The 14,231-nt window shown below is 42.9% G+C and overlaps 1 protein-coding gene across 8 annotated transcripts in view; it reads left to right on the plus strand.

Moving 5' to 3' along the window:
- RBFOX1 (RNA binding fox-1 homolog 1) overlaps nt 1-14,231 on the plus strand; it is a 2,439,741-nt gene that overhangs the window by 1,166,539 nt on the left and 1,258,971 nt on the right. Inside the window, exon 1 of one of the 8 annotated variants that reach the window (XM_070779619.1) lies at nt 2,723-2,782. The exons of the other annotated variants lie outside the window; for them this stretch is intronic. Within the exon in view, the coding sequence (XP_070635720.1) occupies nt 2,738-2,782 (45 nt within the window). The 5' untranslated portion in view covers nt 2,723-2,737. Of the gene's footprint in view, nt 1-2,722; nt 2,783-14,231 lie in introns of those variants that run through there. 8 annotated transcript variants of the gene reach the window in all.

Genomic DNA, 14,231 nt, shown 5'->3' on the forward strand with positions numbered 1-14,231 from the left:
CCTTCCCCCAGGGACGTGTCCCCTCATTCTTGATCTGGGCGGGGCAGGGGGTGGCGGGGGATGGGGCTTTGTTTATCACCGTTTTTTTTTTTAATTAATTTACTTTTTTATTGGAGGATAATTGCTTTACAGAATTTTGCTGTTTTCTGTCAAACCTCAACCTGAATCAGCCATAGGTGAACATATATCCTCTCCCTTTTGAGCCTCTCTCCCATCTCCCTCCCCAGCCACTCCTCTGGGTTGATACAGAGCCCCTGTTTGAGTTTCCTGAGCCATAAAGCAAATTCCCATTGGCTATCTATTTTACATATGGTAATGTAAGTTTCCATGTTACTCTTTCCATACATCTCACCGTCTCCCCATGTCCCTTAGTCTATTTTCCATCTCTGTTTCTCCACTGCTGCCCTGTAAATAATTCTTCAGTACCATTTGTCTAGATTCCATTGCTTGTGGAGTCAGAGTGAGGAAACAGCGTCCGCTCTGGACCATCTTGTCATGTTGCCCCAGATGCTCATGTGGACCTTGAAGTCCCTTTGGGTGCATACAAATATTGTTCTGACTCTTCACTGGGGCACTTACACATGAGAATAGCAATTTATATCAATAACCGGGTTGGGCAACATCTGCCAAGGTTGTCACACTCTGTGATTAAATGACCATATGTGCCAGGGAACACGGGGACGATGGGACTGTAATTAGGGTTTGCTGTCTTTCCACCCACCATCCCCACCATCCGTAACTTCAAATAACCTTGCTTTTGTGAACTGATTTGTGAATCAGATTATTCCACGGAGACTGGTAGTTTTTTTCCGTGATAATCATACTTGATATTTGTATATCTCTACAACTACACAGGGTTCTGATTAAACAGAAGTCTAGAAACCTTTTGCCATTTTACCTGATTCCATTGAAAACCATGTCCAGAGGATAGTATGTGCTTATATTAGGAGTCAGCTGTTCAAATAATCAGGGTATGTATGTATTTTGCACTGCATTGTCACCGTAAAAGAGAGTTTTACTTAATGTTATCTTAGCATCTTTCAATGCAACTGCCTCCAAGAAAAGCAGGCAGAGAAAACACACATAAACTTCTCTTAAGTTCACAAGGAGCAAGTTAAACACTACATGAATGCAATATTAAAAACACCCTTAATGCATAAGAAGGGAAAAAAAAACCCTCCTCATTTTGTTACTGGTGTGACAGAGATGGATGATGGTTATGTAAGGACTTGGCATGTTAAAAAAAAAAAAAAACCTGGAAATATTGCCGCTAGTTGTAGAGCTGTGATAAATGTGAAAATAAATATTTGAAGGATTTATTAACATTTTAAAATTTGCTTACTGATATATAAAATCCTACTCAGTTGTGCACAAGGCCTTTAATGAAAATAAACTCTCCAAGAAGTTGACAGAGGAAACTGATGATTATCTCACCGTTAATCACATGTAGTATATCTGTATGATACTCTAGAACTCATTTAGATTCCACCCCTTCAAGAAACAGTTGCTTTGAAGAGAAGCAAGTCCATCTTAGTGCATGTAGCTGGACATTCTGATTGTGAAGTAAATGAAGAAACAAAACTCACTTCCCCTATCAATGGATGGTTTAGTCTCTACCCAAAGCTATGGCTTAAACTGGGAATAGCTGAGCTGGGGGTAGTTAGAAGCTCTTGCAACTCATTTCATTTAATAAGAAAAAAAAATCATATACCTATGAAGACTTTTGAAAACAAAAAAGAGGAAATTTGCTTTCATTCCACTATTATCCAAGGTCAATATATTTTAGAAGGTGGTCGATGAAGTTCAACAGGACTTAATATGTATTTTCCATTTCAAAGCAGGCTCGAACTTCAGAGCATCTTCATTTACTACATAATGTGTAAGACTGGAGATTGCAAAGCTGTAACTACTACCACTAAAAAAAAAAAAAAAAAGGACAACCACTTCTGGGAGGAAACACGGAGGAAAAGTTCATCAGCAGCGCTGGGGGTAGGGAGCGGTGAGATTTCCAGGTTTTGTTAGTGTTTATACATGAAGTAGCACATCGGCAGTCATGAATACTGTCCCGTGGACGTTCTGAATAATGGAGGAGTTAGTGTAAGTAATTGGAAGTGCTTATATCCTGCCTTTAGACATTTCTCCGCTCTTGAGTTAAAATTGGTTGTCAAGGGTGGACTCGGAGGACCCTGCAAGGTGCCCTAGTCTGTCATGTGGTACATATTTAATGCTTGAAAGAACAAGGGAAGGGACACGTGCAGGGGAGCGGGAGGGAGGGAGAGAAGCTAGGGACCGCCGCCAGCTCGGGGAGGCCGCCAGCTCCGGGAGGCGCGGAGGCGGGACCCACGCAGCCTCCATCCCCGGGGCTGCGAGACTTTGCAGAACCATCGGGGCGTCCAATTTGGCCAGGGTTTTTTTTGGCGCCGAGGCCGAGGACGCGCGGGCAGCTGGGCTGGGGCGCTGGCAGCATCCCCGGCACCTCGGTGGCCTCCCTTTTGTGTGCGTCCCCTGCGTTGATTGCCTCCTCGCTCGGGCTGCTCGCTCCCGGCGCGCTCTGCACCTGCTGGCGGCGGTGTCAGGCTGCCAGGCGGCCTGGGCGAGCGAGCGCGGAGGCTCTGGCGCGCACGACAGATGACTGGAGTCATTTACATTGCTAGCACGTGGGTGCCGCTTGCTGTCGCCTCGGACTTTTCCCGTGCGTTCTCCCGGGGAGGAAGCAGGAGACACTTTGCAGCCGACAATGAAATCTTGGCAGCTAATTGCAGTCGTGGGAGATGCCCTTCAGGTAAGGCAAGCGAAGAAGGCTCTGAACGCTGGCGGGGACGCGAGGATAGCGGGAGACCAGGGCAAGCTGCATGGAGAGGAGGCGGTGTCTACCGAGGCTTCCCGAAGCCCACTGACTCGTGGGCGGGGGTGGAAGAGGGACGGGGACCGGGGGCGGGCGACAGGGGGGAGGAGTGTGCAAATTGACATTTTGGGCTGCCTGTGGCAGGGGAGCCGCCGTCAGCCGCTGTCCAACGTTCGTGCAGAGAGGGTGGCGGCGTGTGCGCCCCCGGGGCTGCCGATTTAGAATAGGGACCCGGCGGCGGAGGGAAGCCGGGCACACCGGAGCCGAGATGGAAGGCTGTGGATGCCTTCGCCGTGCTTGAATGAGACCCGGTAGGTAACGCCAGCCGGAGGACCCGGGAGGCTGGGCTCGGGTGCGTCCTGGGGCGCACCCAGGGGCGCCAATCGCCTGGAGGGGGCGAGGGGCGTTCGGAGCGACCCGGGGAGCCCCGAGATGAATGGATTTTCTGGACGGAGTAGAAGTTAGCGGGGGAACTTCATTGCCCATGCTCATTGGCTCCGTTTAACTTTATTTCCAGAGATGAATAAGCGTTTATAAGAGAAGGTGTGTAAGTCCCAATAGGCTAGCAGGGGTTTTGCAGGAGCTGCGCGCTTCTTCAAATGTGAGGTTTCTGAAATGACTGGCCAGATGGGCCGTGCCTTGGGAAAGTTGGCACACTCACGATCCGAGGGGGCATGTGTGTGTGTGGTGGGGGGAGGGGGATGAATTTCACGTTTGTGCAGACATGTCTACACTGGGTACTCTCTCCTCTCTGCCTTTCCCGATTCCCAGGGAAGAGGGAGTAAATTGACAATACCAAAAAGGCTTGGACTGAAGAAGTAGGCTCTGGACCGTTTTATTAAATGAAACAAGAGTCATCCTTCTTGAGAGATCAAATGGGGGAAATGTACCTTGCCTTCCAAAGTGATGGAATTTACTGTCAAGCATTAAAAAAAAAAAAAAAAAAAAACACGCCAAGTGTTGAATCTGATATTTGTCATCCTGGTAGGATCACCTAGAATCCTAGGGCTCAGCCAATCTCTCTGGCCATTTATTTTCAGATTAGAATGAAACTGGTGTTATTTATTTCTGTTAACAAAAGAGCTAAGCCCCCCTCCCTCTCAAGAGGGGCCCAAGGGGAATTCTGAATCCAAAAGTTATGCTGGCAGCCTCATCTTAGTGAAGTGTTCATTAAATTATCTGTGAAACCAGTCACTTTGTGAGTATCTTTCCATAGCTCATAATTTACTCATTGTTTATGCGGTTTTAATTTTGGTCACAGGGAAATGAATGTGGCTTATAATGAAAGCAGTCGAAAATGATTGTGTAATCCTTTTTGGGGGGTAGCTGGGCAGTAAATGTTTGGTTTAAGACCATAAAATCTTTCTCAACCGAGTTTCATAATTTTGATCTGAACGTATCTTCAAAAATCCGAAGGGCGTGAGTGTAGATGTGTTTGCGATATGGAGTAACATGCCTTTGTGGTTTGCTGTGATTAAGTTTCCAGAGGGTTGTTCGTGAAGTAAGAAAACTCACGTCAGCCGCTGACAGCTGTTTACCACTGATGTTCCCAGGCAGTGCGGGCAGCAGTCATGATTTTCTTAAAAGAAGCAGGATATTTCAACTTTTGTCTGCCCACTCACACTCTCTACACACGCTGGTGCTTCCTTCTGTATTAGAATATTCGCAGATTATTAGGAAGAGAAAATTGCTTCTCTGAAGAGTCGGAGGAAGTATCACCAATGGGGGAAGCTTTCCTCTCGCCCTGTCTGATTCATCCTTCTTTTTCCTTCTTTCCTCTCTCCCTCCCTCCCTCCGGTCCACCTTTCTTTCTCTCCACTCCTGTTTTTCCCTCCCCATCCACCTGTATTTCTTTTCATCTACCTTTTCTTAAGTTTCATACCTGGAAAACAGAACAAATTTTCCTTTATCTTCTCCCACTACATTTTTATCTTAACCAATGTTTTGCACCCTGAAGGATCATCACCAGCACCTGATTTTTCTTTATCTGTATTCTCTGCTCCTGTGCAAGGGTTAATTAATATCAGACAATCCACATATTTAGAAAGTGAATATTCAAACTTTTCTTGTCATTTCATTTTAACCAGTTAAACACTTGGAGAAGGCCTTTACTTTACATGAACAGAGCTTAATCTTGTCTCTGTTATCACCGAGGGATAGATTTTTACAACCCTGCACTTTGCCACCTAACTTTATTGGGGTAAGCATATTTTTACATTTGTCTCTTTTAAACTTGCCCCTCAAACTTCTGTTTTCTCTACAACCTCACCAAAGTTTAGAATCTGGATTCATTTTAATCTGTATTTACTTGAACTTAGTAGAAATAGTCATGAGCCTTGACTTACGTGCCAGCTTTTTAAAGTATCACAAAAATAGTGTCATTCTTTTTTCCAATTTTTTTTTCTTTTTCCCATGATCTCTCCCATAAGTATGACACAAAAGTCGAAGTAGATTTTAGGTCAAAGGGCATTTGGTGACAATTGCCTTCCTATAAATTATAGTTGTGAGACGTTGAGAATATATAGCTGTATTTTGAGAGCATGACATGAAAATCAGAGTATGCAATCCTTACCATTTTCTCTACAGAGAATCTGGTTGGGTGGGTCAGTCTGGAGCCAAATAACTATTACAATGTTTAGTGTGAGACAGTTTGGTCTTTTTTTTTTTCCTGGCTAGACTTACAAATTTTCTGTTAGATTTTGGGCAGAGTTGCAGAACCAGAGAAATGGAGCATAGTCCAAACGAGGTAGGACATTTATGAAATAATGATGAAACCTTGTTAGTATTAATTAAGCCTTTGTTTACACTTCATTTTAGCTCTGTTTTTAAAATGTCACATGAGTTAGTCTCTTAAGTGATCACAGTTAAGTTCTCCGAGAGTAATTCTAATGGAATTAAAATGAAAGGCCTTTTATGAGACTTTGATCCCCATCCTGTGTTGATTTTTCTGACAAACACAAAAACAAATAGGGAAGAAAACCATGGACCCTTCAAGAGTTTTGCACTTGCACACTTTGGGTTGTGGGTCTGAAACCTTCAGGAGGTTGTGACACATTTGATCTTTGTATATATTTGTGGGTGGATGCCTCTGTCCTTCCGTTTATTTTCCTTCATTTTCTCCCAGAATTGAGTGTTTACATACATTATGAGCAATAGCAAACAGGAGCAGATAAAGGCATGAAGAGCTTTTAAATTATGCATTTGAATTAAATCATATGCAACAAAATCACAATCCTGATGGCTTGGCATCCCTGTTCTCCCCCCTCCCCCGTTTGCATGATACAGAAAGAAAGAAATCTTTAAAAGTCAGCTTTTAACACACAGCGCTCTACTTAGAAATCTTTATTGTTAATTATTCAGTTACTATAATATTCCAAACAATTTCCAGTAGTTTTTTTTTTTATTAATAGATACAAAGTTTATATGAAAACTTGTGGGGCATGCATGTGTGCGTGTGTGTGTGTGTGTGTGTGCGTGCGCGTGTGCCCAAAAAGCTGAAACAGCTTGTGTCAGCTATAGCAACTCGCTTTTGATTCGGCAAAACTAGGTTATGAATTCAAGCAATTAAAAATGACAAAAAGCCCAATTTCACTGCCTAGATTAATACACTTCCAATTTTTCCTGCTCCATAAAAATTTCAAAGTGTTCTTTCCGGTTAGGTGTTTGCATAACCTGTAGGGTATTGAAAGGTCCCCGTTTCACATTGGCTTGTGATGTCTTGATGCTTTGATGTAGCGAATGTAAATAGGATCAATGGCATGTTCTTAACACAATTTTCTATTTGCAACTTCTCAGAAAATTTCAGTTGGGTTTAAAGGAAAGCAAGAACAGTTATTAGTTCCCTCACAGTAATCGGTGGGGAATGATCTTTCAGCTGGTTCAAACGTCAGGCAGGCCAGAGAAGGCTTTTTGAGAAGTGATATAATTGTAGCAAAAATAGTGCATCCATGTGCTAAGGTTGACAGTGAGATGCTTCTTTCCCTCTGCAATGGTGGGCGCACTTATTCCTTTTTCTCTAGTTTTATAGGCGTGAATCTAGAATTCTGGATTCTTGTTTATCTGATTACCAAAGCTCACTGTTCTTTAAAATGGGCCTTTTTTTTTTTTTTACTGATGGATTAGTGGTCACAATTAGCCACCCTGAATTCCCTGCAGTTTGGGGTTATGGTGTGTATGTTCAGTTGCTTCAGTTGTGTCCGAATGTTTGCGACCCTCTGGACGGTAGCCCACCAGGCTCCTCTGTCAATGGGATTCTCCAGGCAAGAATACTGGAGTGGGTTTCCATGCCTTTTTTCCAGGAGATCTTTCCAATCCAGGGATCAAACCAATGTTTCCTGCATCTCCTGCATTGCAGGCAGATTCTTGACCACTGAGGCATTCGGGAAGACAGGATGCAGAATGGGGTTCAGTTCAGTCACTCAGCCATGTCCGACTCTTTGCAACCCCATGGACTGCAGCACACCAGGCTTCCCTGTCCCTCAGAAACTCCTGGAGCTTACTCCAACTCTTATCCATCGAGTCAGTGATGCCATCCAACCATCTCATCCTCATCCCCTTTTCGTCCTGCCCGCCTTCAATCTTGCCCAGCATCAAGGTTTTTTCCAATGAGTCAGTTCTTCACATCAGGTGGACAAAGTATTGGAGTTTCAGCTTCAGCATCAGTCCTTCCAATGAATATTCAGGACTGAGTTCCTTTAGGATTGACTAGTTGGATCTCCTTGCAGTCCAAGGGACTCTCAAGAGCCTTCTCCAACAACACTGTTCTAAAGCATTATTTCTTTGGTGCTCAGCTTTCTTTATAGTCCAACTCTCACGTCCATACATAACTACTGGGAAAACCATTGCTTTGGACCTTTGTTGACAAAGTAATGTCTCTGCTTTTTAATATGCTATCTAGGTTGGTCATAGCTTTTCTTCCAAGGAGCAAGCGTCTTTTAATTTCATGGCTACAATCACCATATGCAGTGATTTTGAGCCCACCCAAATAAAGTCTCTTGCTGTTTCCATTGTTTCCCCATCTATTTGCAATGAAGTGATGGGACCGGATGCCATGATCTTAGTTTTCTGAATGTTGAGTTTTAAGCCAACTTTTTCACTCTCCTCTTTCACTTTCATCAAGAGGCTCTTCAGTTCCTCTTTGCTTTCCCCCATAAGGGCAGTGTCATCTGTGTATCTGATGTTACTGATATTTCTCCCAGCAATCTTGATTCCAGCTTGTGCTTCATCCAGCCCAGCATTTTGCGTGATGTAGTCTGCATATAAGTGACGATATACAGCCTTGACATATTCCTTTCCCAATTTTGAACCAGTTTGTTGTTCCATGTCTGGTTCTAAGTGTTGCTTCTTGACCTGCATACAGATTTCTTAGGAAGCATGTAAGGTGGTCTGGCATTCCCATCTGTTGTAGAATTTTCCTGAGTTTGTTGTGATCCACACAGTCAAAGGCTTTAGCGTAGTCAATAAAGCAGAAGTAGATGTTTTTTTGGAACTCTTTTGCTTTTTCAATGATACAATGGATGTTGGCAATTTGATCTCTGGTTCCTCTGCCTTTTCGAAATCCAGCTTGAACATCTGGAACTCCATGGTTCATGTACTGTTGAAGCCTGGCTTGGACAATTTTGAGCATTTCTTTACTAGTGTGTGAGATGAGTGCAATTGTGCTGTAGTTTGAGCATTCTTTGGCATTACCTTTCTTTGGGATTGGAATGAAAACTGATCTTTTCCAGTCCTGTGGCCACTGCTGAGTTTTCCAAATGTGCTGGCATATTGAGTGCAGCACTTTCACAGCATCATCTTTTAGGATTTGAAATAACTCAGCTGGAATTCCATCACCTCCACTACCTTTGTTCACAGTGATGCTTCATGATAATTTGTCTGCAGTTGCTACATAATACATTTCTCTGTTGTTTTATTGAAATCTCTGCTTGTGAGGAAATCCAGTTTCTCCTTTGCTAATGTGATGGAAGGACCAGTTGTATTTATTGTATTTTATTTGCCTATATAAATAGAGACTTCTTCTTTTTTGACTGATAAGGAGGGTGAGGGGTGGACCATGTATCAACACATCCATCCTTACAGGAATTTAGCAGTGGTCCCCTCCCCTGCACCCCCATGGCTTCTTCGTGTCAAGCACAGGGCTGGGAGTTCTAGCGTAACTTTTCTGGTCCTTACTACCATTCTTCAAGGTAGTTATGACTATACCTAAGGTAGATATGGAGAAGCCATGTTCAAGACTTTTCATGATTAGAACATGCAATTCAAATCCAGATTTTTCTGGCTTCAGTATCCCAAGACACACCTGAAATGAACTCTCTGAATTCAGGAAGAAATACAAAACAGGTACTTGGCCAATGCCTTAGGCCAGTGGTTCTCAACCAGGAGCAATTTTTTTCACTCCCATCCCCTCAAAGGACAAAATAAAAACACAGACCTCAGAATGGGAGAAAATGCTTGCAAATAAAGCAAGCAACAAGGGATTAATAAAAATATATAAACAGCTCATGCAGATCAATAAAAAAAATGAAAAAAAAAAAACAAAAACTGGGCGGAAGACTTAAATAGATGTTTCTCCAAAGAAGGCATACAGATGGCCAACAGATACATGAAAAGATGCTCAACATCAGTAATTATTAGAGAAATTCAGATCAAAACTCCAATGAGGTATCTGTCACCTCTCCTAGGTCAGAATGGCCATCATCAAAAAAAAAAAAAAAAAATCTACAAATGCTGGAGAGGGTATGAAGAAAAGGAAACCCTCCTGCACTGTTGGTGGGAATGTAAGTTGGTGCAGCCACTATGGAGAACAGTAGGGAGGCTCCTCAAACAACTAAAAATAGAGCTACCATATGACCCAACATTTGGCCGCACACTGGAAAGAGTTTTGGTAGTTGCGTTTGGGTGAGGGCTGCTACTGATATCTGTTTTGTAGAGAATAGATGTTGCTAAACATCCCAGGGATGATGCTAAACATTCTAGAATACACAGGATAGTGTCTTCCCCCTCCCTGAAACAATAAAAAATTATCTGGACCATAATGCCAGCAGTGGGGAGGCCGAGAAATCCTGCCCTTGGCAATATCAGTGATGCTATGACTAATATACACATGGCCTGATTTTTCAAGACAGTAGATAAGTGAATTTCAGTTATTAAACTTTTTGAATCTCCGGTTGGACACTGTGAATAAGATCACGATGCAAAGTCAGAAGGTCTGTATTTTCTTACAATTTGACTTTAAAATTTTATAGCTGCCTATTCCAAGCATCTTTCCTTTATAAGGATGACACAGGTCATTGTGATTGAAGTACCTGATTTTCCCCCATGTGCTCAGCGTTACCTCCAACAACGGCTCTGAAATGAGATTTCTTTCTCCAGTGCTGATGTCAAGAGAAGAGAAAGGCAGCATCACTAAATGAGTCATGCAACAGTAATTCTAAGAACCTTCCTGCTTCCCCTTGGCATTCAAGCATGGTTATTTTCTCCTTATCTTTAAGTGTGGCACGTAGGTTTATTTGCTTATTTATTTAATAAACACTTTAACTGTGTTTTGCATGAAAGCAATGGCACCCCACTCCAGTACTCTTGCCTGGAAAATCCCATGGACAGAGGAGCCTGGTAGGCTGCAGTCCATGGGGTCGCTAAGAGTCGGACACGACTGAGCGACTTCACTTTCACTTTCATGCATTGGAGAAGGAAATGGCAACCCACTCTAGTGTTCTTGCCTGGAGAATCCCGGGGACGGGGGAGCCTGGTGGGCTGATGTCTGTGGGACTGCACAGTCAGACACGACTGAAGCAACTTAGCAGTAGCAGCAGCAGCACAGAGTCGGACACCACTTAAGTGACTTAGCAGCAGCAGCAGCATCGGTACTATTATAAATGCTTTAAAATATTGATTCACTTAATTCTGAAGACAAGCCCGCATGTTTCATATTATTATTATTATCTACTTTTTATAGATGAGTCTCCCTGGTGGCTCAGTGGTAAAGAACCTGTCTTCTAAGAAGGAGATGTGGATTCGATCCCTAGGTTGGGAAGATCCTCTGGAGAAGGAAATGGCAACCCACTCCAGTATTCTTGCCTGGGAAATCCCATGGACAGAGGAGCCTGATGAGCTGCAGTCCATGGGGTCACAAAAGAGTCACACAACACTTAGCAAATAAACAACAACAACTTATTATAGAGGAGAAAACCAAGATCCAGAGAAGCTGAGTAATTTGCTCAAGGTCACACAGGTTGTAAGTTACAGGGCTAGGAGTTATACTCCACCGTCTCTGCTCTTAACCGCTTTGCCAAGCCCTTTAAGAATTTGAGCTTTTACAATAAATGCTGGAGAGGGTGTGGAGAAAAGGGAACCCTCTTACACTATTGGTGGGAATGCAAACTAGTACAGCCACTGTGGAGAACAGTGCGGAGATTCCATAGAATACTGGAGATAGAACTGCCTTATGACCCAGCTATCCCACTGCTGGGCATACACACCGAGGAAACCAGAATTGAAAGAGACACCAATGTTCATCGCAGTACTATTTATAATAGCCAAGACATGGAAGCAACCTAGATGTCCATCAGCAGACGAATGGATAAGAAAGCTGTGGTACATATACACAATGGAGTATTACTCAGCCATTAAAAAGAATACATTTGAATCAGTTCTAATGAGGTGGATGAACCTGGAGCCTATTATACAGAGTGAAGTAAGCCAGAAAGAAAAACACCAAAACAGCATACTAATCATATATATGGAATTTATAAAGATGGTAACGATAACCCTGTATGCGAGACAGCAAAAGAGACACAGATGTATAGAACAGTCTTTTGGACTCCGTGGGAGAGGGCGAGGGTGGGATGATTTGGGAGAATGGCATTGAAACATGTATAATATCATATGTGAAATGAATCACCAGTCCAGGTTCGATGCATGATACAGGATGCTCGGGGCTGGTGCACTGGGATGACCCAGAGGGATGGGATGGGGAGGGAGGTGGGAGGGGGGTTCAGGATGGGGAACACGTGTACACCCATGGTGGATGCATGTCAATGTATGGCAAAACCAATACAATATCATAAAGTAATTAGCCTCCAATTAAAATAAATAAATTTATATTAAAAAAAGGAATTTGAGCTTTTAAATGGGTAGAAGCACAGCTGTTTTGGTAGCATCTTCATGAGTTTTGAAACAGAAGATATTTTTTAAGTTTCATTTCAGATTGGTTAGGCAAACAAATAACCGTTTCTGAATGAGAGTGAGTGGTAATGTGTATAGTTTTATTTTTCACTATTTAGATACTTCCAAATGTGCGGTTTTCCAGTGTCACAAGGACTTGTGGGTTCTCTTCATTATTTATTTAATACTACTGAAAACATAGTACTCATAGGCCATAACTTACAGGATGACTGATCCCCTCAAGAAACTTTACATTTTGGTTTCCTGGCCCTTTGAACGTTTTCTGTGACATCCCGTATGGTCCATACCAAGTGGGATATGGTGGATGTGGGTACATTGATTCCCAACTTGATCTTGCTAAAGCCAATCAACCTTTGTCATTTAGACTGTGGGAATGACCCTGCCCATTTCTCGCTCTGTTGAATTTCCAGCATGTAGTAAAACCTATGAAGAGAAAAACAATTTGAGTAGATGTTTAAATAGAAGTGCCAATTTAGCATACTTTATTCTGCGTTAGAAGAGACATGATCTTGCAAGTCTATGATTAAACATACAATACACAGAGAGTTCAGAAAAAACAAGATGGGAGTAGAGAATCTCCATCAATTTCAGTTGAATAAATGAACGAATACATGGAGGAAAGACTTTATGTTTTAAAACGTCTCTTGTCAAGGTTATATATGGGTGTATACTTTAAAAGGAAGCATCTCCTATCCTGAACGGGAAAATACTGGGGGAAGAGGAGGTGGTGGCCGTGGGAACCGCTGATGACAGATGAGAGTTCTATGCCAGCAGCCTTCTCAGGCTTCTGAGCCAAGCTTCCCAGTATTCGGGTGATGGAACATAACTCACTCTGCATTACCCCGTGGAAAACCTGAAGATCCTGAGCCACGACAATGGGCTGCAGTTTACATGAGGCAAGGCGCAGATTTCTGAATATGAGGAAGAAAGGCTCAGCGCTCTTGAACAGCTTTAGCCTGGCCATCCAGAAATACCAAAACCATGCACAGGGGCTCTTGAGCCACCCTCCGCCACCGCTGAAACATTCCAGGAACTGCCGTAGATGCGGAAACCGTTTTAGTCCTTCCTGTCTATTTCAGGCCCAATGAACTCAAATTTACATGAGAGGCAAGAAGTGAATCCATTTCAGAAGTGTCAAAAGACTCACGTTGCATCCATTACTGTCACATTTCCTTTTTTTTTTTTTAAATACAGTTCATCGATTTGGCTTTTATGGAATACCTTTTCCATCTAAAAAAAGTGTTGATTCAGGAAAGAGTTTGACATTAAGCCAGAATTTGTTGTTCAACAGCGAATAAACAGGGATAAACTCCCATAGCTAAGACTCTCTGATAAGGTTCTGTAAGTGTTGTCTCTTTGTCTATGGTGCTAAAATACATATATCTTGGTTAATTGACTAAAAGAAGCACACAATAGGAAATTGGATTTAAAAGAGTCATTTTCATTCCATATCCAGTGGAATTGGTTTCTAACATATTTCCACATTTAATGTGAATCTGCTTTTAAAAATAAAGACAGCCGGTGGTAAACTTTGTATGCCATTAAGAGAGCATCCAACAAGGGGTAATGGGTTTCTGCCGAGCCCATTACAAAGTTTGCCCAGAGACGTTAAAAATATAAATATAGAGGATCATCAGTGTTATAAGTGGTTCAGGCTTCAACTGCTAATAGAAAAAGAAGCCAGGTTGTGTTGTAATGTACTAGGAAACTGCTCTATATATAGAAAATTCTTTATTATTGTCATGGGTACTGATCCTGTGTATTGAGTGTTTGCATAAGCCACATGTGTGCATGCATGCCAAGTTCCTTCAGTTGTGTCCGACTTTTTGCGACCCTAAAGACTGTAGCCCACCAGGCTCCTATGTCCATGGGGATTCTGCACTCAAGAATACTGGAGTGGGTTGCCATGCCTTCCTCCAGAGGGTCTTCCCAACCCAGTGACTGAACCTGCGTCTCTTATGTCTCCTGCACTGGCACATGTGTTCTTTACCACTAGCTCAACCTGGGGAGCCTTTGTGTAAGCCTTGCATTGTGTTATCTCCTGGATACATATTATTGAACTGAATACTCCCAACAACTTTAGGAATCAGGTGCAATGGCACCCTACTCCAGTACTCTTGCCTGGAGAATCCCATGGACGGAGGAGCCTGGTGGGCTGCAGTCCATGGGGTTGTAAAGAATCAGACACGACTGAGAGACTTCA

Source organism: Bos indicus, chromosome 25, assembly GCF_029378745.1.
Source record: "Bos indicus isolate NIAB-ARS_2022 breed Sahiwal x Tharparkar chromosome 25, NIAB-ARS_B.indTharparkar_mat_pri_1.0, whole genome shotgun sequence".
NCBI lineage: Eukaryota > Metazoa > Chordata > Mammalia > Artiodactyla > Bovidae > Bos > Bos indicus.